At 52.5% G+C, this 26630-nt stretch overlaps 1 protein-coding gene across 4 annotated transcripts in view; it reads left to right on the top strand.

Annotated features, from left to right (window-relative positions):
- ANK1 (ankyrin 1) overlaps positions 1 to 26630 on the top strand; it is a 240003-nt gene that overhangs the window by 116174 nt on the left and 97199 nt on the right. For 3 of the 4 annotated variants that reach the window (XM_043893247.1, XM_043893250.1, XM_043893248.1), the window contains exon 2: positions 17887 to 17988. In XM_043893247.1, coding sequence (XP_043749182.1) covers positions 17887 to 17988 — 102 coding nt within the window. Of the gene's footprint in view, positions 1 to 10677; positions 11250 to 17886; positions 17989 to 26630 lie in introns of those variants that run through there. The other variant, XM_043893249.1, reaches the window with a different exon arrangement.

Raw genomic sequence — 26630 nt, 5'->3', positions numbered from 1 at the left:
TAAAAGCACTCGCAGAGCTCAAGGTTGATGTGGATATTGACAAATGATTTTCTTTTGGAAATGCTGATTTGGCCTCTAGGTATCTGATTTCAGAAGTCTTGGAAATGTGTCTCTGATGGCCAAGAACTAGCTCAGTGATTACAGATATGATAACACTTGTTTTAGTGATAAATGATTCATGGCCTATTTCTCTTTCTTTTTCTAATATTTAACCCTTATTTAGAAGTTTAAGGTGTGTGTGTGGGGGGGGGGGTGGTGTTGCTAAGAAAGGCCATGTTGAAAAGTAGCTAGGGAATGGCTATCAAGGGTGATTTCAGAGTAGAAATGAGCTCTTCATGAACTCATAACATTTTGGAGACAGCAAGAGAAGGAAAACATCTCTAACATTTTATTTCTTTAAAAAGATATGCAGTCAAGGTTTCAGAGCGGGACTGTCTAGTCAGCCTTCATCATTGTCCGGATGAGAAATGTCTAAGTGAGAAATAGATTTCAGAATTCACCCATGGTGGGTGGGGGTTTCTGCAGATGAAGTCGGATGGAGAGAAATGTAGATTGGCCTGATGACTTATAGCTTATTTCCTCACCTTTTTATTTAAATAATCATAAAAGGGGTGATATAAATACTGTATGAAAAGATATTTGAAAGAGAAGCCAGCCGGAATTCACAAGAGGATTAAATAGAGAGCTAATGGTCTCTGTTCAATTATTAAGGGTACTATGATGAGCCCTATGTGACATACCCTGTGTAGCATCTGCCCTGTTGCCTTGGTACTAAAGAGAAAATAGCACGGGGAAGCTGAAGGCAGTTGCCAAGGTGCATTTCAGTGGTAACCGCTAAGTGCCCTGTTGAAAGGAGCTTAATCGCATCTTAAAGGACAGAGCCTGCCTTTCTGTTGTCAAGTTGTGAAAAACGGCAAGCTTCAGGGGCTGGTCGGTGGGCTGGGTGGTAGTTTAATTGGGTTTGATTCCCTTGAAACGTTTTGGCTCCAGAAAGAGAGAGAGGAAACCTTTTCGGTCAGCATTTGGCCATCGGGGCCTGAATGAAAGGGGTGAGAAGTTGGTTCCATCGCAGAGGATCCCCAGGGCTCCACTGCCTTGGGCTGAGCACGCAGGGCAGCCGGGGGGAGGCTTAGCACCCTGCTGCCTGGACCTCCCTTCGCCCGGTTTGGGAGGGAGTGTCCCTAAAGTCACACTGATGATTCCAGAGAACTCAAGTGGGGAGCGTGGGATTGAAGTCACCCTTATTGTTTCAAGTCTGTCCATTTCCCCAACCCTCTGGGAAGGACAATTTCAATCACCTCTTATTAAACCTTTAATATAACAAAACAGAAACAGACTCACAGACATAGAGAACAAGCTAGTGGTTAGCAGTGCGGGTGGGGCTTATGAGATACAAACTTTTATGTATAAAATAAAGACAAGGGTATATTGTACAGCGCAGGGAAATAGAGCCAATGTTTCATAATAACTCTAAACAAAATAATCTATGAAAACGTTGACTCACTATGCTGTATATCTGAAACTAATATAGTATTATAAATCAACTACACTTCAATGAAAAAACAAAACAAAAAAAAATTTCGGGGGCCTGGATCATAGAAACAGCGGTCTAACATTTCTGCATTGAACATGTCTTGCAGCAGTGGCTAGGGTCTTTTCTGATTATAGAGAATGGCCACATTCACAGACAGGTCCTAGTTGCACTCAGATTTCCAGGACTGAACAATTCTTTCTGGAAAATTCCGAATTTCATGTTTCTCACATACCCTAACCACACCTTAGGCTCACTGAATCAAGCAAAAACCAGAGCAACTGCCTTCACTCTGCTCCACATACCACCCAGAGCATCATATCACCCCTCGGTGGCTTTGGGTAAATTACTTAATGTCTTCATGCCTTGGCTTTGTCTTCTGTACAATGGGGGCAATGATGGAAGCTACCTCATGGAGTGGTTGTTGAGGATTCGTGTTAAGTAAAAGGCTTAGAATAGTGCCTGGCTTGTAAATTTCAGCTATCACTATTTTTTAATCATTTCTCTCTCCTGCCCTTTCATCTGCATCGAATTGTCATGACAGTGAAGTATTAGGGCCATAGGGCATGGAAGGGCTCACCCAGCATCACCTTCCCAAGCCCCGGTTCCTAGGGGATGTCTCCGCCAAGCTGGGAAAGCCTTGCTACCCAGGCTGGACAAACTCAGGGGACACAGGCCTCTCTGGAATCCTTCAGGCAAGTCTCCACATGGCTGGCGACGGGTCATCCCCTCCTGGCTCTGTCTCTTCAGGGAGGACTGTTCAGATAAAGCCCAGCCATGCAGGGCTGTCAGAGCTGACACTTGACCATCCTTCAGAAACTCTGGTTACGATGGGTTTTATTGCAGATAGACAAGCCTGCTGCACTACTTGAAAGAAGACAAGGGTTTCCGCATTAGCATGTGCTCCTGAGAAGTGAGTGCGGCCGTGCAGTTTCTCTGGTGTGTCCGCCTCTCCTCCTCATGCCCCCCAGGTTGCAGGAGCAGATTCCTGCGATGTGAGGGAGCACTGGGTATAGTTTAGCAACAGGACCGTCCGACAGCCCATCACATCGCATCGCACATGTGTTTTCAGAAATGCGTGCAATTGCTGCCCCAGGTCTGGGTTCTGCACTCAGCAATCAGGCAACATGATCTGAATGTAGCTAGCACCTCACACCATGGAGAAAGTGAAGCGTGATGGTCCGATGTGGGCCAGTGCACTTGCCGATGGGGGATGCTCTTGGAACAATACTGACACCTCTCACGACATCTTGTGCCCCCTCCCAGCCTCTGCAGAGAGATGTGAACTGTTGCAGACCTGTCTGCCTCTCTGCCCTGAGACTGAGGAGGTGGAGTTGCTCTGTGGGGTCCGGACTGGCAATTTAGAGCTGATGTAGAGGAAGGGCTGGGAGCCACGGGCTGGGGTGGGGGACCCTTGTCTGCAATGCAGCCCACCTAGGACCGTATCCTCCCCACCCAGAAAACCACAGTGGTCCCAAGGCTGTATCCACAGGCACCATTGTGGCTTACGGAGAAATGAACAATTGGGTCAAATAGCCCTGGACATGATTATTTTTTCACTGATGTGGCATTTACAAATCTGAACTGATCAATTCGGATTCCAATTTGGCTAACGTTCCTGGAGCCTCTGGCGTGTGGGCAGAATCACGCTAACACTCACGTCTTGTTTTGACCTGGCCTGGCCAAAGCTCCCGTTCGGTTGACATGTACTGAGAACTGCTTCCATGCTGGGCACAGGGGTTCTGAGATGCACAGGAGAGGATGCCTCCTGCTTCTTTACCGCCTGCCTGGTGGTCCCAGGGCTGCTCAGCAGAAGCACTTGCTTGTTCTCAAGGCAGTTCATCCTTTAGGAGTTCCAGGTCTATGTCTTACCCCAAAAGAGAAATGGATACTGAAGCTGAAACTTGTTATTCAACATCAAACATTCTGTTCTCTTCATCTGGCTATTTGATGAGAAACTGATGTCCGCTTCTTACTATTGGGGAAATAATGTCGTCCCCTGCAGACTCGCCCCTCGAGGCCCCTCCCCACCTTCTCTCCAGCACAGGGCACAGAGAGAAGTGTGTCAGGTGTCAGGGTTTGTTTTTTTTTTTTTGCTTCCTCCTGTTGGCAAACTTGGCTGTGGGCTCGCAGGGCTGAGGGGCAGCAGGGAGAGGGAGTTTCCAGTTCTGATCTGAAAACCAGAAGAGAGGGAGATGACTGATACATATAAAGGCAGGTTGATTTTTCACACTGAGCAGGGGTATATTTTTAAAATCTCGGTACTGAAACACAGACCCAGCAGGCAACTCAAGGCTTCATGGTGAGGGGGCGGCTTCCACGAGGTCAAGTCCCAGAGGGGCCTGTGATGGACAGTCGGCGTCTAATTCCAGCATGGAGGGGAACCCCTGTGTGGAGGTGAAGGGAAAATCCTAGGTTCAGCTGCGCCCTCCCCGCCTCCCCCCTGCGAGCTCGGGTTTAAGGCCGGCCCTCCCTGGAATCCATGTAGCACCTTCTCGTAGATTTAAAAATAGACTCCAGGCCTGCCAACCCTTTTAAAAGGAACATGATGGGAAGAGGGCCAGCACCGTGGGACCTGACACCCGGCTCCCATCAGCTCCCTAAATAGACCCCGGACTCCGGGTCCTGCGGCCACTGAACTGGCTGCTGGGAACTCCCCACGCAAAGTTCAACAGGAAAGCAAGCCAGACTCTCTTTTCCTCGCTTCTGCAGGTCTGAATTTCTCGGTCCACTGGATTTCTCGGTTCATTCAACATGACAGCCGTACCATCTGTTCTGTGAAGTCCCCCCCTAATTAACTAGGGAGGGGGCCAGGGAGGGAGGGTGCAATGCTGTCCACAAGAGGGAAGACATTTCCTCCCGCAGCACCAACAACGCTCTAGACGGTTTGCAGAGTCCTGGGGTGGCTGACCGCTGCCCCAGGTGCAGATAAGCCAGCCTGCCTTTCTCAGTAAAGGGCGGAGCCCTGGCGCCCACCCTTATCGGCCTTGGACAGAGACGCTGGGCCAGGGCACCTCCCTGCGTGGGTGTGGAGCCCAGCAGATAGAAGAATGGTCGGGGGCAAAGCCAGCCTCGTCAGCTGGGGAGGAGCTGCGGCCCCAGGCTGGGCTCAGGAGCAGGGCTTCAGCTGTATGCGCACCCTGAGACCTGGTCCTCCGCTGCAGAGAAAATGGAAATGGAAAATGATGCAGCGGAAGAAAGCCCAGGAGGTGCAGCTGCTATAGCATCACAGCAGCGTGCTGGGGGTGCTGGGATCTTGTTCCCATCCATGGCTGTTCTGACCTTGCAGAAGCAGTGACCGGGCCCTAATTTTCCAGTGTAGAAGCCAAATCAGTCATACTCTCTGTCTCAGGGTGGGAGGGGAGGAGGTCACCTTTGACCAAGGCTTTCGTGAAGGAAGCTAGAGGGAAGGAGGAAAAAGAGCCATCCTTGCCACTCACTGAGGACCTACTGTCTGCCTGGGGTGGTGCTGGGCATTTTTACATTATTTGCACAATACCTGGGGTGGGGGGCAGGGGAAGGTTACTTTCATTTCCCTGATGAGGATGCGAATGCTCAGAAAAGTTATTTCCCTTTATCAAAAGTACATGAGCATGCTAACTTGGAGTATTTTAAAGCTGCCCAGGAAAGCAGATGGTGATCCTGACATTCAGGGAGGACCCAGCCTGACTTGATTGCAGAGGAGGATGAAAACTGCAGGGACAGGAGCCCCATGGGTCCTCCAGTTCCCTGCAGGGGGAGAGGCATGGTCACTGCTCCAGGTGTGAGTTTCCAGGAGGGCCATCTCTGGAATCCCAGCTCTGCCCTGAGTCTCAGCTTTGAAGTCCCTGGAGCAAGGAACCAGCTTGGGTCACGGCTGGTTCCTGCCGGAAGCTGCCTCTTCCTGTTCCCCCGAAAGGCTTCTGCGGAGGCAGTCATCCGAGGACCCCAAGCACCCGAGATCCTTTGCTTCAGGCTTCTGAGCAAAAGGAAGCACGCTCCCAGTTTGTGGAAGGAGCTAAGGTTCACCGGGCAGTCTGTGGCAGGGCGCCCGGGGGCTGCATCCCTTTCTTCTCCCCACGCCATCTCCGCCTGGCATAGCTGATGTGGCCTGGAGCACAGAACTCCACAACTCCTCCAGCACCTCATTAGGCTCGTCTGTGAGGAACTGCAGAGATAGTTGGTAAAATATTCAGCACGACCGGGGAAAAAACTGCACACGCCATGGACCTGGAAGATGGAACCAGTGGTCCTTACCAAGCAGCCCTCATCTTTTTCTTAGCCCATCGATTCCTTTCTGCTCCTTTGAGATGGTTGTTTGCTTTGATTTCAGCGACTCTCCTGGCAGATCTCCCAGGCATACTAAATACCTGTAATAAAGATGAATACGTAAATGCATTACCATTTGTAAAACATAACTAGTGGAACTTGCTATATAGCACAGGGGGCTCGACTCAGCGCTCTATGATGACCTAGAGGGGTGGGATGGGGTGGGGTGGGGGGAGGTCCAAGAGGGAGGGGGGAGATATATATATATAACATAGAGCTGATACACTTTGTTGTAGAGTGGAAACTAACACAACATTTTAAAGCAATCACACTCCATTTTTTTGTTTTAAAGACACATTGAGAAGAGCAGTCTTCAGGCATGAAAATATACAGGAAACAGGCAAGCAGCAGTATGATTCCTTGTTGTCGAAGGGTGTGGGAGTAATGGAAGGTTGAAGAGGGACAGTCTATTAAGAGGGAAAAAGTAAGGGCTTGTGCTTCTGAATCCCTAGAGCCCAAAGAAGCGCTTAAAAGTCATGAAGTTTATCCTGCATTTCTATGTGCTATATCAAATGATGAGTTATGTTTCTCTGCTACTTCAAAGAAGCCCCCCCCCCCAGCAAGGATTCAGCTCTTTCTGAATAATGAATTCTATTATGTCACATCCCTTAGCACCGGAAAAAATTTCTTCTGTCTGATCTACACCTTCTTCACTCAATTTAATCCCATGATTGCCAGTTTCCTTATGACCCATGGGAATATTCATACATCAGTCAGCAAGCATTTATTTGGCACCACCCAGCTCTGTATGGAGAAGTGAGGGAGAGGGACTGGGTCTACAGGACATGTGGGCCAAGCTGTCTCTACCTCTAGGAAGCTTATAGCTGAGTCCTGGTGGCCAAGGCAGCTGGGGAAAGGGCGCCATATAATTCGTCCCACTCTGGGATCTGGGTTCTAGTGCTCGAGGGGATTACATACATCTTAAGAGCCATCTTCTTGAGCTTTCTGTCTTTTTTAATTTTTTTGGCATGTGGGATCTTAATTCCATGAGCGGAGATGGAACCGGTGCCCCCAGCACTGGAAGCAGAGTCTTAGCCCCCCAGGGAAGTCCCTGCCTTCCCTTCTTTAGTCAATCACCCCAGGTCCTTTAACCTCAGACTTTACTGAGTAGCGTGCCTGGAGTTTTTTCCTTCTCCTCTTGGGCTTTGTCTGACTCTGCATATCTAAGTTGCAAAAACCTCAACCCTTCCGAGGTCACAACCAACCTCAAGAATTCTTGGCAGTCCTGAGTCCTCAAGTCCTCTAATAACACCTCGGGCCCTTTCCCATTCTCAGCAGAACCATGGGTTGTAGTCAGCTTCTGGTCCACTATCTCTTTTCTTTGTGATTGTATTGGATATGTGTATTGAATGTATTGACTATATAATCCATAGCATTTATGGTGTAAAGAACCCTGGGCTTCGGAGTTAGACTCCCTGGGTATCAGAATTGGATTGGGAGTTTTGTGCTATTTAACTTCGAATATTTCACTTGTAAGATCTCAGTTTTTGTGCTCTGGGGAGGAATTGGGAGGTTGGCATTGACACATATACACTATTGATGCTGTGTATACAATAGGTAACTAATGAGAACATTCCTGTAGCACTGGGAACTCTACTAAATCCTCTGTGGTAAGCTGAGTGGGAAGGAAGTTCAAAAGGGAGGAAATGTACGTATATGTATGGCTGATTCATATTGCTTACAGCAGAAATTAACACAACGTTGTAAAGCAACTCTACGCCAATAAAAATAATTTTAAAAAATAAATGTGCTATCTAGGAAAAAAGCCCAGTAATAAGACGACAAACAACCCAATTTAAAAAAATGGGCAAAACATTTGAACAAACATATCACCAAAGAAGATATGTGGACAGCAAGAAAGCCCCTGAAAAGATGTTTAGCATCATTAGTTATGAGGGAAATGCAAATTAAAACCACAATGAAATACTGCTACCTATCTATTAGAATGTCTAAAGTGGGACTGACCATACCAAGTTGGAGCTTCCATGTCCTAGCTATTGTAAATAGTGCTGCAGTGAACAGCGGGGTGGGCTTCCCTGGTGGTTCAGATGGTAAAAAAAATCCACCTGCCCATGCAGGAGGCTTGGGTTTGATACCTGGGCCGGGAAGATCCCCTGGAGAAGGGAACGGCAACCCATTTCAGTATTCTTGCCTGGGAAAATCCCATGGACAGAGGAGCCTGACAGGCTACAGTCCATGGGGCTGCATATCGGACAGGACCGAGCGACTAACTAATGCCAAGTGTTAGCAAGGATAATGGACCCATGGGAGGGGCTACAAACGGGCAGGAGGAAACTGTTGGAGGTGATTTTGGAGGTTCCCTGTCTTGACTGTAGTGATGGTTTTATAAGGTTCTGTATGTATAAAAACTTACCAAGTCCATTTAAAATATGTAGTTTATAATGTGTCAATTATACTTCAATACAGCTGTTCAAAATGGTCTGTTTTTCAGTTCATTGTGCGAGCCAATTCTATTTGTGCTTTTGAAACTGTTATAAATACTGTTCTTCTTCCATTTGAGTAGGGCATTTCTCTCTCTCTCAATATTAATGTTGGAACAGTGCTTTGGAATCCCTTGAGATATTGTGCTGGGCTATGATCAGGGCTGTTCCAGTAACCATCATTTATTAATTGAAGCTCGCTGTGTAGAGGCTTTTAGCAAATCTGAGAGGCAGTTTTAAGGGGGCACCATAGCAAAAGACCTGTAAGATAACACGAGGTTTTAAAATGTGTGCATTTTTGTGCCTGAAGGAGGGGCTGTGGTGAACCCCCCGAATCCAGGCACCTGTCTTTGGTATAGGGATGTGGTGTTTTCCACCTTTCAAAGGTTGCCTGTCCTCTGATGATGATGAGGGTCTTGGGCCTGGAGAATTCTGATGCCCCGTCTTCAAATACCAGTGTTGGCCCCCACACAGGAGTTCATTGCATTACACATTGTAAGTCACTCTTTTCTGGGATCATCCTGTCCCTCTCTCTTGATCCTTATTTATCCCTTTTATTGGGGACCTTCCCCTAATTGTCAAATAGTGCTGAAGGGGACCTTACTTGTTATTTTCTTTTTTAAATTGAGATATAGTTGATTCACAATATTAGCTTTCAGTTTCAGGTGTACAACATAGTGATTCAGAATGTTTATAGATTGTACTACATTTAAAGTTATTATAAAATATTGGCTCTAGTCCCTGTGCTGCACTTTACACCCGTATATCTTGTTTATTATAACACCTAGTAGATTGCACCTCTTAATTTTCTTTCCTATCCCCTATCCTCCCCCTCACCGAACTCTCTCCCCACTAGTTTTCTGTATCTGTGAAACTATTTCTCTTTTTTTATATTCATTTGTTTTATTGTTTAGATTCCACATATAAGTGAAAATGCATAGCTATTTGTCTTTCTCTGTCTGACTTAATTTCACTAAGTATAACACGTTTCAGGTTCATCCATGCTGTTGCCAGTGGCAAACTTTCATTCTTTTAATGGCTGAGTAATATTCCATTACGAGCTTCCTTAGTTGCTCAGTCATAGAGCATCCACTTGCCAGTGTAGGAGATTCGGGTTTGATCCCTGGATTGGGAAGATCCCCTGGAGAGAGAAATGACAACCCATTCCAGTATTCTTGCCTGGGAAATCCCATAGACAGAAGAGCCTGCCAGGCTACAGTCCATGCGGTCATAATAAGTCAGACATGACTTAGTGAGCACATAACTACAACTACAACATTCCACTGTATATACCACATCTTTATCCATTCCTCTGTTGATGGACACATAGGTTGCTTCCAGTCTTGAAAGAAAGTGAAGTCGCTCAGTCTTGTCTGACTCTTTGTGACGGTATGGACTGCAGCCCATCAAGCTCCTCCATCCTTGGGATTTTCCAGGCAAGAATACTGGAGTGGGTTGGCCTCTTGGCTGTTGTAAATAGTGCCGCTATGAATGCATTTTTTCGAATTAGCGCTTCTATTTTCTTGGGCTAAATAGCCAGGAGTGGGATTGCTGGATCATATGGTAGTTCTATTTTTAGTTTTTTTGAGGAACCTCCAGACTGTTTTCCACAGTGGCTGCACCAATTTACAAGAGCACCTTACCTTGGAGAACAGTCAGTTTTTCTAACCTCAGAGCATCTCGCTTGGCGACCCCTCCTGGCCCTGTGCACACTTAGTTTGGGGATGTTGCCAGTGCTGCTAGCGGAAGGGCTTTGGGTCAGCTGGACCCTCTGTTTCCCAGTAGTAATTTCGGACCTGACCTTAACCTCTCTGGGTTCAGCTTGTCCACCATACAATTTCAATAGCATCTTCTGGCTTAAGAGGTGGCTGCGAGGGTTAAATGAGGTAATGGCAAAATGTCCTTCACCTCACAGTTATTTAAGGGGTTGATGCCTCCCAAACACACGGCCCTCCTGCGCCCCTGCTTCAGGGCGGGAGGGGTGGGAAAGAGCCTGTGCTATCCGGACTGCTCTTTGCAGAGAGCGTGAAGCTGGGCTCACGATACAAAACACGCATGTTGGAGCAAGCGGTGTCGCCAGCGGCCGTGACAGCTCCCGGGGTGCTTCTGCGGGCATCGCTCAGCGTAATCCCTGGTGCCACCCCCACCTCCCCGACATGTCTTTGACATCCCCCCCATACCCCCGGAATGACCTCGGGAGAAGGGGAGGATGGTCCGGGAGCAGAATCTGAGCGCTTCCACCGGCCTTGGATGACAATGCCCTAAAACCCGCGTCAGCCTGGAAGGATGAAGGAAGACGTAGTAACACAGTCTGGCCTCGCGGCTTCCCTCCGCCGCCGCGCGCTCTCAGCAGGAGCTGGAATCTCGGGACACACACGGGGCGAGAGCTGGAGACGCGCAAGGAGGCGATGGGCAAAAATAGACTCTGCTGAGCTCACCGTGACCGGCCCCGCCGGCCCCGCGGCCCATTCACCCGGGCGGCCGGGGAGGCAGGAGGCAGGGCGGCCACGCCATGCGGCTGGGAGCGCCTCACCTCCATTGGACGTGGGTGCCGCCCCCCCAGCAGCCGCAGGACGCTGCCCCCCGCCGGCCGCCCGCCCCGGCCGCTCGGCCCGCGCGCCCGTCGCAGCCTCCCCGCGCCCGCGCCGCGGGGTTCGGCCGCAGGCGCCTCATCTCCGGAGCCCGCTTCGCGTGAACTTGCCCAGCAGACGCGAGGATGGGGGACACAGTGAAGAGACCCCTCTAGGAGCTGGCGGGCGGGCCGGGGCCGGGGGCCCGGGGGCCGGAGCCCCGCCGGGCCCCGCCGAGCGGCCGGCGCCGGTATTTTTAGCCCGATGCCGGGGAACTTGCTGGCGCTCCGCGCGCCGCCGAGCAGATAACGGGGGAGGGGAGCCGCGCGCGGGCTCGGGTTTCCGCGCGGGCGCCGGACGATGGCAGCGCGACAGGGCAGGTCGGGTCCGGACGCCGCGGTGAGTGCCTGGCCGCCGCGCCCGCGCGGGGTCCACGCCGCCGCCGCCGCCGCGCCCCCAGCCGCGGGCTCGCCGGGCGCCAACTTTCGGGGCGCGGGAGCGGGCGGGGGCGCGCCCGCCGGCCGCCCTTCTGCTGCCTCACGCCTGCGGGCGCCGAGGCTTCCAGCCGGAGCCGGAGGAAAATTCCTCTGACCCGGAGGCCGCCGCCTCGGAGGGGCTGGTGCGGGACGCGTGCCCGGCTGGCGGGCGGGAGGGCGGGCAAAGCGGGGCGCACGGGCGGGCGCGCGGAGGTGCCCGGAGGAGAGTCCCGCCGGGCCGGCTCTGCGATTGGGCGAGGGGGTTGGGTGGGGCGTCTGGCCGCCCCTCGCGGGAACCCCTCGGACCCGCCGGGATGCCCCGGGCTTGGCCTTGGCTGGAGAAGGGCCGCCTCGCGAGCCCGCGGCGCGCCTGACCCTTAGACCTCAGAAACGCGAGCGCCCGGACGTCCAGAAGCAGCGGGAAATGAATGAGGGGAGAGGGAGCCGGGGCCGCCTGTCCTTTGTCATCCTCACCGCCCCCCCCCCCCACCTCCCCGGAGAGCTGTTTGCTGTCCCCATTTTAGCAGTGGGAACGTTGAGGTTGGGAACTTGTTGGAGGCACAGCGTCAAGTGGCAGAGCGGGGCTCCCCGCCAGCGCTGCCCACCGTCAGGGTCCGCGGGTGGCTTTTCTCCCGTCCCGCGTCGCCCAGCCTCCGAGCCCGCTGCCGGAGGAGCGCAGGAAGGGGACAGCTGGTTTCCACCCCCCCGGGCCTCGCACTGGGGTGAATAGCTTCGAAAAGGACCTTGGGGTCTCCGGCTTGCGCGCCTTGTTTCGTCAGCCACATCTTTAACAGTCCAACTTTCCAGAGAGAAAAAAGGAGAGGAACCTAATGAAAACGCACCCTGGGGCCGCAGGGGTTCACGGCTGCTTCTCTGTAGTCGGTGGGATTGAGGCAGGGGCCAGGCAGGTGTGCGCCCGCAGGCGCTGCGCCTTCCCTTTGGAGGCCCCACATGGACCGCCAGGAGCACCGAGCGCTGAGTCCGAAGGGCACTCAGAACTTGAGGGCTAGCCCCACGCAGGCCCTGCTCTGCTTGGTCTCCTGGTAGAGCTGCGGCCCCCTAGGACAGGGTCCAGAGCCTGGACCGGGCGATCCAACCCTGACTCTGGCCAAGAAACTGCCTTTTGCCCAGACAGGACCCTTTGGGAAGGAGATCCCCTCTTACTGCTGTTTACAGAAGCTGGTAAGAGCTGTTTCCAGTCATCGTTTTAGATGAGAATTTTGCACTCAAAGACCTTGAAAAAGTCATGATTCGTCCTGGGAAAACTCAGGTCATCTCAAGCTCCAGACAAGGCCTGCGGAAGCCATGGGTTCTCCCCGCTGCCTGGTCTAAACTTCAGCTTCGCTCTGGTGTTGGGCTCTCTGGTCTTGGGGAGCCTCCCCCACCCCCAGATGCAATCTCCCACCCCCCAATTACCCCACCCCCACCCCTGGCTTGCTGACATTTGGCAGCAGGCTTCTGGCTCTCTCTCCCGACACTGGAGCCCCCAGGGCTACTATCTATTGCTAAATTCGTATGGCCCCACTCAGGAAGTGCAAGTTTAATAATAGTCTGGGTGTCTCAGGTAACCAAGGGCTCACCTCCCTTTTCCGAAGAGCAGCCCTGATGGGAACTTGACTCCCAGGAGGAATCCTGGTCCCTTTCTTCCCCTCTACTTCCTTCCTCCAGAGGGGAGGGCTGAAGTGGGCACAGTCTCTGAGCGGGGGCAGAAGGCTCCCCCCCTCTCCTTCCCCAGCCAGAGCTGAGCTGAGCTGGAGAGGAATCTCAGGGCAGGAGAACGTGGGCAGTGAGGAAGCACTGCTTAGATTCACATCCTGACCCAGCCAGGATTCGCTGTGTGACCTCAGACAATGTGCTTAACATCTCTGTGACTTGTTTAGCTCCTCAGTGAGGAGGAAATAAGGAAAAGTACCTGCCTCCAGAAATTACTGGGGGGAGCCAATGAATCTGTGGATGGGGAGGGCTTAACACAGAGGAAGGGCTTTATAAAGGTAACTTCTGTCGTTATGGAAGGAAGTTCAGGGACATCACATGAGTTGACCTGTAGGGATAGGGGCTGGGAACACCGTGACATGTGTGTGTCCCCTCCTCCCCTGAGTGCTGGCGGTTTTCTCAGGGGAAAAATTAGATTTCCATAAAGCTCAAGATGAGCAAGGAGCAGAGGTGTGAGCAGGCAGCCTTGGTGGGGTGATCAGAGGGGTGACAGCTCTCGGGGGGTGAGGCAGAGGTTAGGGGCATCGTGGATTGACTTTTCTGGATGCAGGGAACAGCCTTCTCTCACCCCTCTGATCTCCCCACTCAGAGGCCGCCCTACAGGGAGGAGCACTCAGGAAGGGCCGGGGACTCTGCCCCAGTCTGTCCCACTGCTGAGATAGTCTGGGGCGTGTTTCTCACTGTTGTCTTTCTGGCTGGTGTTTACTCCTGTAAACAGTCTAAAATGGAGCCTATTGCATTCTTTTGACTTTCCGCCCTGTTGGACTGTTCCTAAATGCACCAGGAAGCGACTCCTAGGATGGGTCATTGAGTTGAAGGTAATTGAATTAGCGGCTCGGCAGAATGAGCTGGCAAGAGGTGGTCTCATACTCCAAAGAGGGTCATTTGCTCTGCAGCTGAGATAGCCCCCGGCACCCAGGAGATGCCCACTGCGTGCTTGTCGAATGGGTCACTTTCTAACTCTGTCACGTTGCGCTTCAAATCTTGAGGGCAGGGATGTATATGCGGAATTTCTACTCTCTCCGTCTTTGCCCTAGCGGGATCCTGGACTTGCAACAGGACCTCAGGAAATACTCGTAGGATTAACTGGGGGGGGGGGGGTTCCCGGTGGAATGACACCATTATTACCTACAATCCACCTGTAAGATACTCCCAGGATCCTGCTTGGGTTATGACTACCCTATACCCAGAGAAGACAAGAGAGGAAATGAAAAAGCCTTAGTAATTGAACTTCACCCCTAGTTATGTAGGTGACCTTAGCCAGTCACTTCCTTTTTGCCATCAGTTTTATCATCAGAGAAGGGAAGGACTGAGACTAGATGATTTCTTTCTAGAGGCCTATCTTGGACTTAATGCAGTGACCAGGGTCAGAGCAGAGACCTGCCGGGTCCCTTTCTCTGCTGTGAGTTCACTGCTTAATTGGAAAAGGCATGGGCCCCTCCTGGCTCCTACATCTGTCAGGGCTTTCTGGTCACCCTCAGGTTTGAAATTGCGGAGAATGCGCCTCGAGATCAAAGGCAGTAGGAAGGTGTCGGCTTGGTTCAGGGAGTCATGGCCTGAATCCCCAAGTATTAACCAACGCAGAACCTGGGCAAACTGGTCACCTCCCCCAACCTCTAAAATGGACGTCATCATTACACCAACCTCCACAATCCAGTTTGTGATCAGGATTAAAAGATAGAATGTTGGTAATATATTGAATTGGCCAAAATGGTCATTCGGATTTCTCCTTAACAGCTTGCAGAAAAACTCAAACTTTTGGGCCAGCCCAATACTTGCCCAGTGATTGGTATAAGTATTATAATTTCACGGTGCAATTATATACACAACAGGAAGTATTCAGCCTTCCTCAGCCTAGTCTAGGTCGGGCTTCCCCTGCCCTCTGTTTATCTGCTTGTCTGTCTGTTGTAAATACGCTCCTTTGCTGCCTAGATTCATTGTTTTGAATAGTGACAGTGTCGTGAGCTGGTGTTGCATCTGTTTTTATCCACCATGCTCAGTTTTCATCCCTAATGCTCTGGTTATGCTGCAGAAGATCGTTTGGGCAGGTGGGAGATGTGTTTCTAATGCTGTCATTTTGGGGGAATAATATACTGTATATTTCTAAACAGCTGAGTCCACAGAGGCCTTCTGAAGCAGCAGGCACTGACATTTTTGGAGAGACTAGACCTTGAGCCTGATTTCTCTGGGAATCCAGCTCATAGGGAACCCATGGATTGGTCCTCATTTCTGAAATACTCCTTTACAGATGCCCTGCCAAGAAGCCTGGGGATACTAGGTGCCCTGTGTTTTAGGTCAAGGGAAGTCTTGGCCTAGAGACGATTCATGCTTTGAAGGATTCAAAAGAGATAGATTTGGTCCCTGACACAAGAAGCAAATGATTCGCCCATGGGAAACAAGACTTGCGTAAAAGAGGAAAGTGTATTGAAAATGCATTTTAAGAAATCGAGCTCTTGTTTCTAGATGTAAAGATGGTAAAGATTGAGTTTCCAAGGTTAGCAGCTCAGAGGATAGAGGGCCTGAGTGGATTGTGAAGAAGGGCAAGACGGGGCTTAACAAGCGAGAGGACGTCAGAGTGAGGGCCTCTCGGGAGACAGGATGGGGATGCCGGGGCAGGGCTGGGGGGAGGACGGGGAGGAACCTGCCATCCTGTTGTGCTGGGGGTGTGCGATCCATGTGTGCAATGAACCAGCAAACTCTGGGCTTGGCTTTGAGCTTATGTACCGGGACCCTCGCGGGCCTGGAGTCGGGGAGGACTAGCAGGACATCAGGATTTTAGGAAGAGCAGGGAGGTTGAGTGGAGAAGTATCAGCCAGGAGTCTTGGAGCAGGACTGGAGGGCTGAGATGGCTGGGGGCAGCCCTCAGGGGTGAAGGTCTGTAAGGCTGGAGACTCTTTTTCTGCCTTGGATTAGCTCTGGTTTAATTGTCGTACATGGTGATGGTTGGCTGTAGATTTTGAATCTTCCATGGTTAGGGACCATCATCTGCTCTAACAAACTGCTGCAGACTTGGTGGCTTAAAACAGGAGAAGCTTCTCTCACAGTCTGGAGGCCAGAGGTCTGAACTCAAGGTGTGGGCAGGGCTGTGCTCCCTCTGGAGGTGCCAGAGGAGAGATTCTATGCTTCTAGCTCCTGCTGGATGCCGGCTTCCTCGGCTTGTGGCCGCATCACTCCTATCTCTGCCTGCATCTTGTGTGTATGTCTGTGCACGCGTGCATGTGTGTTCTTCTGTCTTTTATAAGGACACATCACTGGGTTTAGGGCTGGCTTCCCAGGTGGCGCTGGTGGTAAAGAACTTGCTTGCCAATGCAGGAGACCCAAGAGACGTAGGTTCAATCCTTGGGTCAGGAAGATCCCCTGGAGAAGGAAATGGCAATTCACTCCAGTATTCTTGCCTGGGAAATCCCGTGGACAGAGGAGCCTGTAAAGAGTAGGACGTGAGGTGGCAAAGAGTAGAACACGAATGAAGTGACTTAGCACACAGCTCACAGGGTATCGAGGGCGCTCACCTCAAGACCCGTGACAGCATTACATCCGTAAAGACACTTTCCAAGAGGACACATGCTGGGGTTCCAGGGGTTGGGGTACAGACATATCTTGGACACCACCCTTCAGCCCACGACAGCAGGTTCTCGGATGAGGGGAGCATGAAACAGGGAGACAGAGCACCCCAGGCTGGATCTTCTGGAGGAACAACGGTACAAACCCCCACCCCCCACCCCCAAACCTAAACACTCCCCTTCACTCGCGGCCTGTCATATGACAGCCCTCACCCGTTAAACTCACCCCGAGTGCCCACCACGTGCAAGCCCTGTGCTCCACGCTGACGCTGGTGCAATCATTACACTCACATATAATCTGTAATATTTCCGTTCAGTTTCACAGCCAGGGTATGGGACAAGCCTTGCCCTCCCCTTACAGCTAAGAACGCAGGAGTGGAGGTACCTGCCGACCGTGGGACCCCCTAGATGCAGGGAGCTACTCGGAGGCCCCGCCCTTGTCTGCCTCGCTGGACCTTATGTCACCCTCTTTCCCGCTCTCTCACCCCCTCCCCCTTCTGGCTGTCATTCACCTCTAACACAAGCCGGCGTCCCGGGCAGGGCCTGCTTGCGTCTGTAGGGGGCTGAGCCTCAGCCTACAGACCTAAGTGCTTCACTCTCGTTCAGGAAGACTGGCGAGGGGCGCCTGCCAGGTCAAGAGGCAGGGATCCTGCACAAGTCACGTGGGCTCTCTGGGCCTCAGTTCCCGCATCTGTGAAATGGGCATGGCAGGAGTACTTACCTCCTGCGGATGTCTTTAATGGCTAAATGAACCTCTCTCCTCTCTCTCCTCCCGCCCCACCCGTGTAAATGCATATTATAGTCAAGTGCCGATAATGGTTCCCGGCATGTAGTAAGTGCTGGGTGCTGTTTATTTGAAAGCAAAACCCGCAAAACTGCACCAGAGTGCTTCGCCTGATCTCAGCGGGTGGGGCCGGGTGGTGGGGGCCAGGCTCCCGAGTGGGAAGGTGGAGCCTGCGGAGGTCCCGAGGCAGGGAGATGCCGGGCCTGCCGAGACGTCTCCCGAGTGGAACGGGAACCCTCTAGAAGGCGGCCCCTCCCGGGTCCCAGCCGAGATCGCTTGCTTATAAATGCTCCAGCCTCTGAAGGCTACCCCACCCTCGGGCCGAGAGCCGTCCGTCTTGGGGGGCTCCAGACCCGTGCACGCCTGGGGACCATGGTGGGCACTTAACGGGAGGGGGTGGTGGCTGCCGCCAGGACCTCAGTTCTGTTCGCAGGCCGGGGCTCGAGTGGCCCATGAGCCCCTCAGCACGCAGACCCACTCACAGCTGCTCTCTGTCCTCACAGGCCGATGCTGCTACCAGCTTTCTGAGGGCAGCCAGATCAGGTAACTTGGACAAAGCTTTGGATCACCTGCGGAATGGGGTAGACATTAACACCTGCAACCAGGTAAGTGAGAGGGAGGCGGGTGTGTGGTCTCTAAAGAGTGGCTTGTGCTTGGAGCTGTTTTCTGAAGGCTCTGCCTCTATGAACCTTTCTCCCCCTGGCCTCAAACACCCCCCGGGGCTCCCGCCCATTGAAGGCCCTGCCCCGGGCGGGTACCGGGCCCGCGACGGCCCAGGGACCCACGGGGAAGGGCTGGTGCCCCGACAGCGTGGGCCGTGCCCCATCCACCCCCCGCGGCCTCTCCCGTCAGAAGTGCCCGCTGGTGCCCGCTGCGGGCTTGGACTTTGTGGCTTTTGAAGCGGGGGCAGGGGGCGGAAGGGCTTTGAAGGATGCTCTGTCGGTGGTGACATTCATCTCCTTTGTCTGCCTCGGCCTTTGTGGGTTTGCCGCTGAGAAGGAGGTAGCACTGAGGACTCCCTGTTGGGTGTTGCCGGAGGCTGAGAACCAGGGCGGCTGGAAGGGTTCTCTGGACGTTTCTGGTGCTAAGTGATGGGGCTCTGTGGCGGGGGAAACTGAAGGTGCGCGGGACAGGCTGGGGCACAGACTGGCAGGTGTGGGGCCCGAGACTCGAGGCCCTGACTGAGCAGAGAGCCGTTCGCTCCCTGGGGAAGAGAGGACAGGGGTGGGGCCGGGGCTGTGGATCTGATGCCTTTGGTTTCGTTTGTCTGTTTTTGCCAGTCGGTTGAGTTGTTCGGTTACGTGGCCAATTCTGTTTCTAATTGAGAAGAAATTTTCCCATTCTGGCTTCATAAAAAGCCATCCTAACGATTAGAAAAGTGTTTCTGGTTGTGGTGAGAAGCACCTCACATAGAATGGACCATCTCAACCATTTGTAACTATCCAGTTCCGTGGCCTGAGTTACATCCATGGCCATCACCGCTATCCATCCCCAAGTTCATTTCTCATTTCGCAAAACTGAACCTCAGCACCCAGCAAACTAACTCTCCAGCCCCTCCCGACCAGCATCCTCCTGTCTGTCTCTGGGAATCGCATAGCAGTGAACTCACGATGCAGAGTTTGTCTTTGCGGACCAGCTTATTTCACGGAGCACAGGCTCCCCCGGGTCTGTCTGTATTGTTCTGGACTGGGTGGCTTTCACAAACCAGCAGAAGAAACACCCAGGATGCAGCTTAAGGCCCCTCAGCCTCGCCTCCCTGCCCCCTACTCCGCTTAAAGTGCGCGGGACCATGTGCTGAGATTCCTTTTGGACACAGTTGGGCTCCTGTGGTCTAAATCCACACGTGGAAGCTCAGAGAAGATGGGGTGGGGAGGGTGGGAGAGGAAACAGAGGGAGGAGGGTGATACGGAGCAGCAGCCATGGCAGTGGACTCCAGAGGGGAGCCAAGCATGTGGATGGACTTGGGGTGCAGACTGGATGGGGAGAAGCAAGCCCCCGCTTCTGTCATCCCTCCCCCCAAACATCCCAGACCTGAGGCATTCTGGGCGGTTCTAGATAGCATATTAAAAAGCAGAGACATTACTTTACCAACAAAGGTCTGTCTAGTCAAGGCTATGGTTTTTCCAATAGTCATGTATGGATGTGAGAGTTGGACGAGAAAGAAAGTTGAGTGCCGAAGAATAGATGCTTTTGAACTGTGGTGTTGGAGGAGACTCTTGAGAGTCCCTTGGACTGCAAGGAGATCCAATCAGTCCATCCTAAAGGAAATCAGTTCTGAATATTCATTGGAAGGACTGATGTTGAAGCTGAAACTCCAATCATTTGGCCAACTGATGCGAAGAACTGACTCACTGGAAAAGACCCTGATGCTGGGAAAGATTGAAGGCAGGAGAAGGGGATGACAGAGGATGAGATGGTTGGATGGCATCACTGACTCAATGGACATGGGTTTGAGTGGACTCCGGGAGTTGGTGATGGACAGGGAAGCCTGCAGTCCATGGGGTTGCAAAGAGTTGGATACGACTGAATGACTGAACTGAGTTGATAGGTTCAGCGCAAAAGGTTGCCTTTGGGGAAGTGGACACTCTGGTCCCATTTCTTTTGTGGAAAGGGACAGAGGCGCAAAGTCTGGGGGCCACGAGAGGGTGCTGGGGTCAGAGGGCTCAGCAGAGGGACTGTGTGAGCTGTGGTGGTCTCCCCGCCCCCTCCAGGGGGGGCCCCTGCAGATGCACTCCTGGGGGCCAGGAGGCGAGCTCCCAGCTGCCTTCGTTCAGGCCCAGAAGGGAGCTGAGCGTCCCTCCACAGGGCAGCTCCTGGTGAGAAGCACCAGCCCCCCCACAGAGGCCCTCAGAGGGTTAGGATGTCCGCTCTCAAAGGAGCCACTTAGCAGGATCGGGGGCAACCGCGTGGTCCTGAGCCCTGAGCCACGGACAGGACTCTCCTGATGGGGCTGCTGCCAGCAAGGCCCCGCGAGCCCGGCCTGTCCCTGGGCGGCCGCTCCGCAGGGCCCCTCCTCCGTCCATCACCGGCTCGGCCAACGCCCAGGCCGCATTTGCACATTATGGGCGCCGTCTCTGATAGGCTTAGTGCTGGAGGAGGCTGCTAACTGCTGCCGGCGAGGAACGGGGGGGCTGGTGGTTAAAGGAAGGGCTCTCCAATGCACAAAGCCCCTCCTGTTGACCTAGCCCCGTGGCTCCTTCACCCCTCACCGAGATCTTAGTCCCACTGGTCCTTGTCTTTCGCTCTGCCTGCTGCAGAGCTGCCCCAGGACCGCCAGCGTCACAGGAGCCTCCTTCCTGTGTTACAGGGCGATCGGGCTCTTGCTCCGAGTGGAGATACAGGCGGAGAGGATGACAGGGCACCGGGGTCCGGGGCAAGGTGGGTCAGAACCTAAAGCTCAGCTCACCTTGGCGCATCGCTGGGACAGCGCCCTGGCTCTGTGACACGCACAGACCCATCGTCCTTAGGGCATGAGAGCGTCTTCTCTTTAGAGCATGCATTCACTGTTCTGAGAAGATTAGAAAACACAGGCTCTTGTCCTGGGGTCATGGCTCGAGAATTTGCTTCTGTCGGAACCTTTTGAGCCAATGGACCGCAATCACAGTGATAGGGCAAACGCCGATGCTTACATAAGTAACATACTTTCAGAGGATGTTTCGTGGAAAGAACGAGAGTCGTTTGCCATAATCGGAAATAATTACTCTAAGTAGTGTGGAAAGAGGCTTATATAAGAGACATCTGAATATTCAGGGCAACTTCCTTGGTGCATGGATTTTTGTCTGCTGATTTTTGTCACCATGATTACGGTTGTAGAAAAGAGCAAATCCACACACAAGGACATAGAGCTACACGTGGCCTCGCCAGTATCTCTACGTAAATACTCCTTTCATTTATCCAAGCGTTTTTCAAGCTTGAAACCCACACCGTCCATGTCTTCCCAGATACCTCCTCAAGTGTAGAGCTGGGCTTTAGGGATTTCATAGTTAAAAAACAAAAGCCATCCTCCTCATCCACTCTGACCCATAGTCTGCTGACTGTGAGAGCTGTTAATCGGGTAATCATGCAAATAGATCTGAAGACAAGCTATGTTAGGAGCCCAGGAGGAAAGTCACAGGGAGTGAGGAGAGTCTGTAAGAGAGACTTGGGGGAAGGGCCAGAGGTCAGAGAAGACTCCTGGAGGAAGAGCTATTGAGCTAAGGGGTGGGTCAGGGTTAATGAGGGAAGGGAGGGAAGAACATTCCAGAAGCAGAGAAGAGCCCCGAGAGTTTAGAGGGCAGGGTGGCAGAGCGGCTGCAGGCGGGAGAGAGAGACCAGGAACCAGATGAGGTCACCCAGCGAGGTGACCTCAGGGCTGGGCTGGACGCGAGAGGCAGGGGTGATGGTCACAGCAGCCGACGACAGGGTCAGCGTGCCCCAGGGCCCGAGCCGCGTGTGTGCGTCATGCGTGTGGGCACGTGTGCGCCCGCGTGTTTCCTGCTCCGCTGCACGTGAACCCTCTGGTTGCAGAGTGAGGAGAGGGGTCCGGGGCAGGGCCAGAGCAGCCAGAGCGGCAGGGGTGGGGGGCAGACCAAGAGGGATGGAGGCATTTCAGCCCTTGACCTCCTACACAGCCACGTGCATGTGTCCTGACGGAGCGTCCACCCGGCTTGCAGACCTGGGGAGGGCTGCCGGCCTTTACCCTGAGAGCCGAGGGGGGCGGCCACAGATTCAAGCACAAGAGCCGGGGCGGCGGGTGCCCACTGTGGACACGGCAGGCGGGAAGGCCCACGGGCGGGTACGGGAAAGCCAGTTTTCAGACGACGGCAGCGGTCCAGGCGGGACGTGTCGCTGGCCCGGGTAAGGGTCGTGGCCGTGGGGATGGGTGAGTTGGACAGGCGTGGGGGAAGGGGCAGGAGACTTCAGAAGGGACCCTCAGATGTCTGGCTTGTACTGGGGGGTGGGAACGACCTCTGCTCGCTGACCCAAGAACTAGGAGCCGGCTCAGTGTGTGGAGTTGGGGTGAGGAGGTGACAACGGGATGGGGATCCTCTTACAGAGCCTTTGAGGAATCTGGATATTTGAGCCTGGAATCCAGATAAGAGGTCCAACCCAAAGATAGATATTTGGAAACCATTCAGCATTTGAGGAAGCGAAGTTCTGGCTGTTGGCTGATGAGAACAGCAAGGAGAGGCGTGTCAAATCCAACTCCCCAGTGTCAATTCGCACGTGTAGGGGTCAGTTCACCCGTGTTTATTAAACACCTTCTTTGTGCCAAGTATTGGGCGCTGAGCAAGATAGTCAAAAGGGACAATGTCTGTGCTCTCGTGACATTTACAGCTGGTGAAGATGACGGGTGATAAGAAAGCAAAAAGGTATCTAACGTCCGCTAATGAGACATCCCGTGGAGGAGAGGGGGTGAGGGGTCTAATCTTGAGGGTGGTTAAGCCAGGCCTCTCTCAGGGGGTGATTTGAAAAGAAGTGAGGGAGAACCATGTGGGCTCCTGAGGTGAGCAGAGCAGTCTTGGAAGACGGGGCGGAGGTGGGGAGGGCGGGGGGAGGATGTGCAAAGGCCCTGGGGCAGCGTGGGGTTGGTTTGTTTGGGAAAGAGCAGGAACAGGGTGGCTGCAATGGAGAGATGGAAGGGAGGCATAGGGTGGGGGGAGGTGGGAGACATTGCTGGGGCTGAATCTTGAAGGGTTTTTGGGTCACGGTGAGGACCTGGACTTTGCTCCAAGGGTGATGGGAAGTCTTTGGAAGGTGCTCCATCTGACTTAATATTTAAGAGGTGACCCTGGCTGCCATGTGGAGGATCATCTCGGGACACAGAAATGGAAGGAGGGAGATGGTGGGGTGTGAGGGAAGGGGCCAGGCAGAACCCCGAGGGGCTTTGAATAAGGGGGAGACACTGCAGAGGGTAAAGCCCAGGGACTTGCCTCCCCAGGGTCACAGGGTCATCGCCTTGGCTAGGGCACATGGGATGTGGGTCCTGGGGACCCTCACTCAGCCCCGGACCGTGTCATTCTCATCACCGGGGCTACCACATGGCAATGGACTGGTTGGGCTGTGTCTCAACTCAGAGGTCATTGTGAAGACCCCGTGGTTCCCAGGGCCTGAAGCTACGTCCCCCGCGGTCACTCCGTACCTCTCACAGCTCAGCATGTCCAGCCACCCAGAGTGGCTGTGTCTTGTCTGTCCCAGGAGACGCTAGGTGTCTGGGGGCGAAGTCCACGGCTGCCTCTGCCCATAACACCTGGCACACAGCATGTCATGTGGTCAACACTGGGCTGAATAAATGGCTGTGTTATTAGGCACATCCTAACATCAGCTTCCTCCATCCAGTTTCCAGAATGGTTGCTAGATTGCAGTATCAAAATATTTTATTATGGAGGCCATAGCAAGGTAAAATAATACTTTTCTGGGATGAACTGATTGACCGTATGCACTTAGCCATCAGCCCAATGAAAAGAGAATGAGAGGAGACCAAGTCAAAAATTCTCTGTTCTCCCACGTTCCTCGAATTGCCAGGTCTACACAGGGCTCCGACTGGGAACAGCCTGCTCTAACTCCAGGGACGAAAAGCCTCACTGTTTTAGGTTTCATCTCTGTTCTTCTGATGCTCACCAAGCCTGGCCTTCCTGATAGGAACAGAGTTCCTTGAGACCCTTGGAGGAAGTTGCACGTCTGCAGTGCTGGCCCAAGGCAGAGAGTTAGAAGGGCATCACCTGGAGCATCCCAGTTACCTCCACCCCCGAGCCTGTCATCCTTCTCGTGGTCCTCACTGCTGCCTGACCTCCTACTACGCGTCTCTGTATCTCTTCATCATGCTCTGTCTTCCCCACTATGGTGGAGACACCCCGATGGGCAAGGACTTTGCTCTGTGTAGTGCCCCTCGTCAGGGATTCTGCCTGGCACATAGTAGGTGCTCATAATTGCAGTCCCGAGCTGTACAGTCTGCTGTCACCATGAAAGGGGAAAGCTCATGTATTTGGTGCCTAGCCCATGAAGGAACCCCACCTATGCACCACCACTACGTTTTGTCTTAAAAATTTATTTATGTGTACATTTTTATTGAAATGTAGTTGCAATGCTATGTTAGTTTCAGGGCTTCAGCAAAGTGGTTCAGTTATATATATATATAATTCTTTTCTTATATTTGCTTCCATTATAGGCTGTTACGAGGTGTTGATTATAGCTCCCCGCGAGATACAGTAGGTCCTCGGTGGTTATCTCTTTTGTATCCAGTAGTATGCTTGCGTGCTCACTCAGTCGTGTCCAACTCTTTGTGACCCCATGGACTGTAGCCCGCCAGGCTCCTTTGTCCATGGGATTCTCCAGACAAGAACACAGGAGTGGGTTGCCATTTCCTCCTCCAGGGGATCTTCCCAGCCCAGGGATCGATCCCATGTCCCCTGCGTCTCCTTGCATCAGCAGGCAGATTCTTTACCCCTGAGCCACCCGGGAAGCCCCATGTACGATAGTGTGTGTATTTTAATCTTTCCCTCCTCCCCTTCTCCTCTGGTAACCGTGTTTGTTTTCTGTGTCTGTGAATCTATTTCTGTTTTGTGAGTTCATTTGTAGTCTTTTTTTTAGATTCCACATATAAGTGATATCATATGGTGTTTGTCTTTCTCTGTCTGGCTTGCTTCCTTCAGTATGATGATCTCTAGGTCCATCCACGTCGTTGCAAATGTAAGCACTGCCGCTTTTAAGAGCATAATGAAATAGTCGCTCTCAGAATAATGACTCTTTTGCAGGATGGCGGTTTTGGCACCAGCCACATGCGTCAAATATGTGGCAATATTTGCTGCCGAAGCCAGAAGCTCGACCATCTGAGCAATCACAAAAACATAAACAATTTCCAACACAGCCCACAAGAGCATGCAAAACCATCCGAGTTCCATCGATGTTCCCTAAATTTCCACGTGTGCCATCACACACAGGCCACCACTGCTGGGTACTTGTTTATCTCGAAGGTGAAGGGTTTTCAGCATTTCAGATACATGGAGCCACGGAATAATCTTTTCTGCAGCAGCCAAATGCCAAGTCTTCTGATCAGGACTCGTTGGGCTCTGGTGATTGTGATAATTGCTACCTTTCCAAATTATAGTCCTAGAGCTTAGAGGAGAGTGGGGCATTCAACTCTCACTTTTGTAGCTCGGAAAGCTGAGGTTCAGAGGTTACTTCTGAATGTCTTCTGAGCTTTATGACTTTGGATTTGGAGAGATGGGTTGGCAAAGACCACCTGAAGTTTCTCTGCTCATTCGTTTATTCTAAAAATTTTAGATGTATTTAAAATTTTTTTCTTTCAATTTTTTTTTCTTTTCAAGAATTTATTTTATTGAAGTGTAGTTGATTTACAGCATTGTGTTCATTTCTGCCGTACAGTGAAGCGACTTGGTTATACACATAAATTCTTTTTCACGTGCTTTGCCATTGTGGTTTACCACAAGATATTGAATAGAGTTCCCTGTGCTATCCAGTAGGACCTTGTTCTTTACCCACTCTACATATACTAGTTCTACAAACATAAACCAAGCTCTTACAATGCCCCCAGCACATCGGTAGACACTTAACTCAGCCACGCCCTGCTCTCAAAGAACTCAAAGGCTAGTAAAGAAGCCCAGCTTGGAAATAGAAGGTGACATGTCTAGTAGCATCCAGGAGGAACACAGAGGCTGTTTTCATTCATTCACTCCACACACTTCTTGAGCTGCTCTACTAAGCCACGTGCTGGCCACTAAGAGGGAGTCCCGGCGTCGACTCCCCCGTCGCTCCCCGTCTGGGGGTGGTGGCTGGGATGCCAGTGAGTCAGAGAAAGCCTCGGAAGAAAGAGTGGGAGTCTGCCAGGGAGACTGAGCACGGGGAATTGTAGCAAGAAGGAGGAGTCGCTGCAGAGGCAGGGGCGGTGAAGGGTGTGGGGAGTGGGCAGGAGTGAGGTTGGGGGGAATGAAACATAAGAGGGAAGGATGGGGGCAGTCAGGCTAGGAGGGTACATCTAGATCAAGGTTGATACACAGCCTATTACTCTTCTCTGGATTCATCTTTTCTTTTTTCTTTTTGGCCGCACCGCGTGGCATGCGAGATCTTAGTTCCCCGACCAGCAATTGAACCCATGACCCCCTGCAGTGGACGTGCAGAGTCTTAACCTCTGGACTCCCGGGGAATTCCCCTCTGGCATCATCTTTTGCCTAGGAACTGCTGATCGGCATAGAGATCGTGTTCATCTACATCCTCCCCTAATTCTACCACCCCCAACTCACACAGAAAG

Source organism: Cervus elaphus, chromosome 32 (assembly GCF_910594005.1).
Source record: "Cervus elaphus chromosome 32, mCerEla1.1, whole genome shotgun sequence".
NCBI lineage: Eukaryota > Metazoa > Chordata > Mammalia > Artiodactyla > Cervidae > Cervus > Cervus elaphus.
This window is presented reverse-complemented; position numbering and strand designations above follow the sequence as displayed.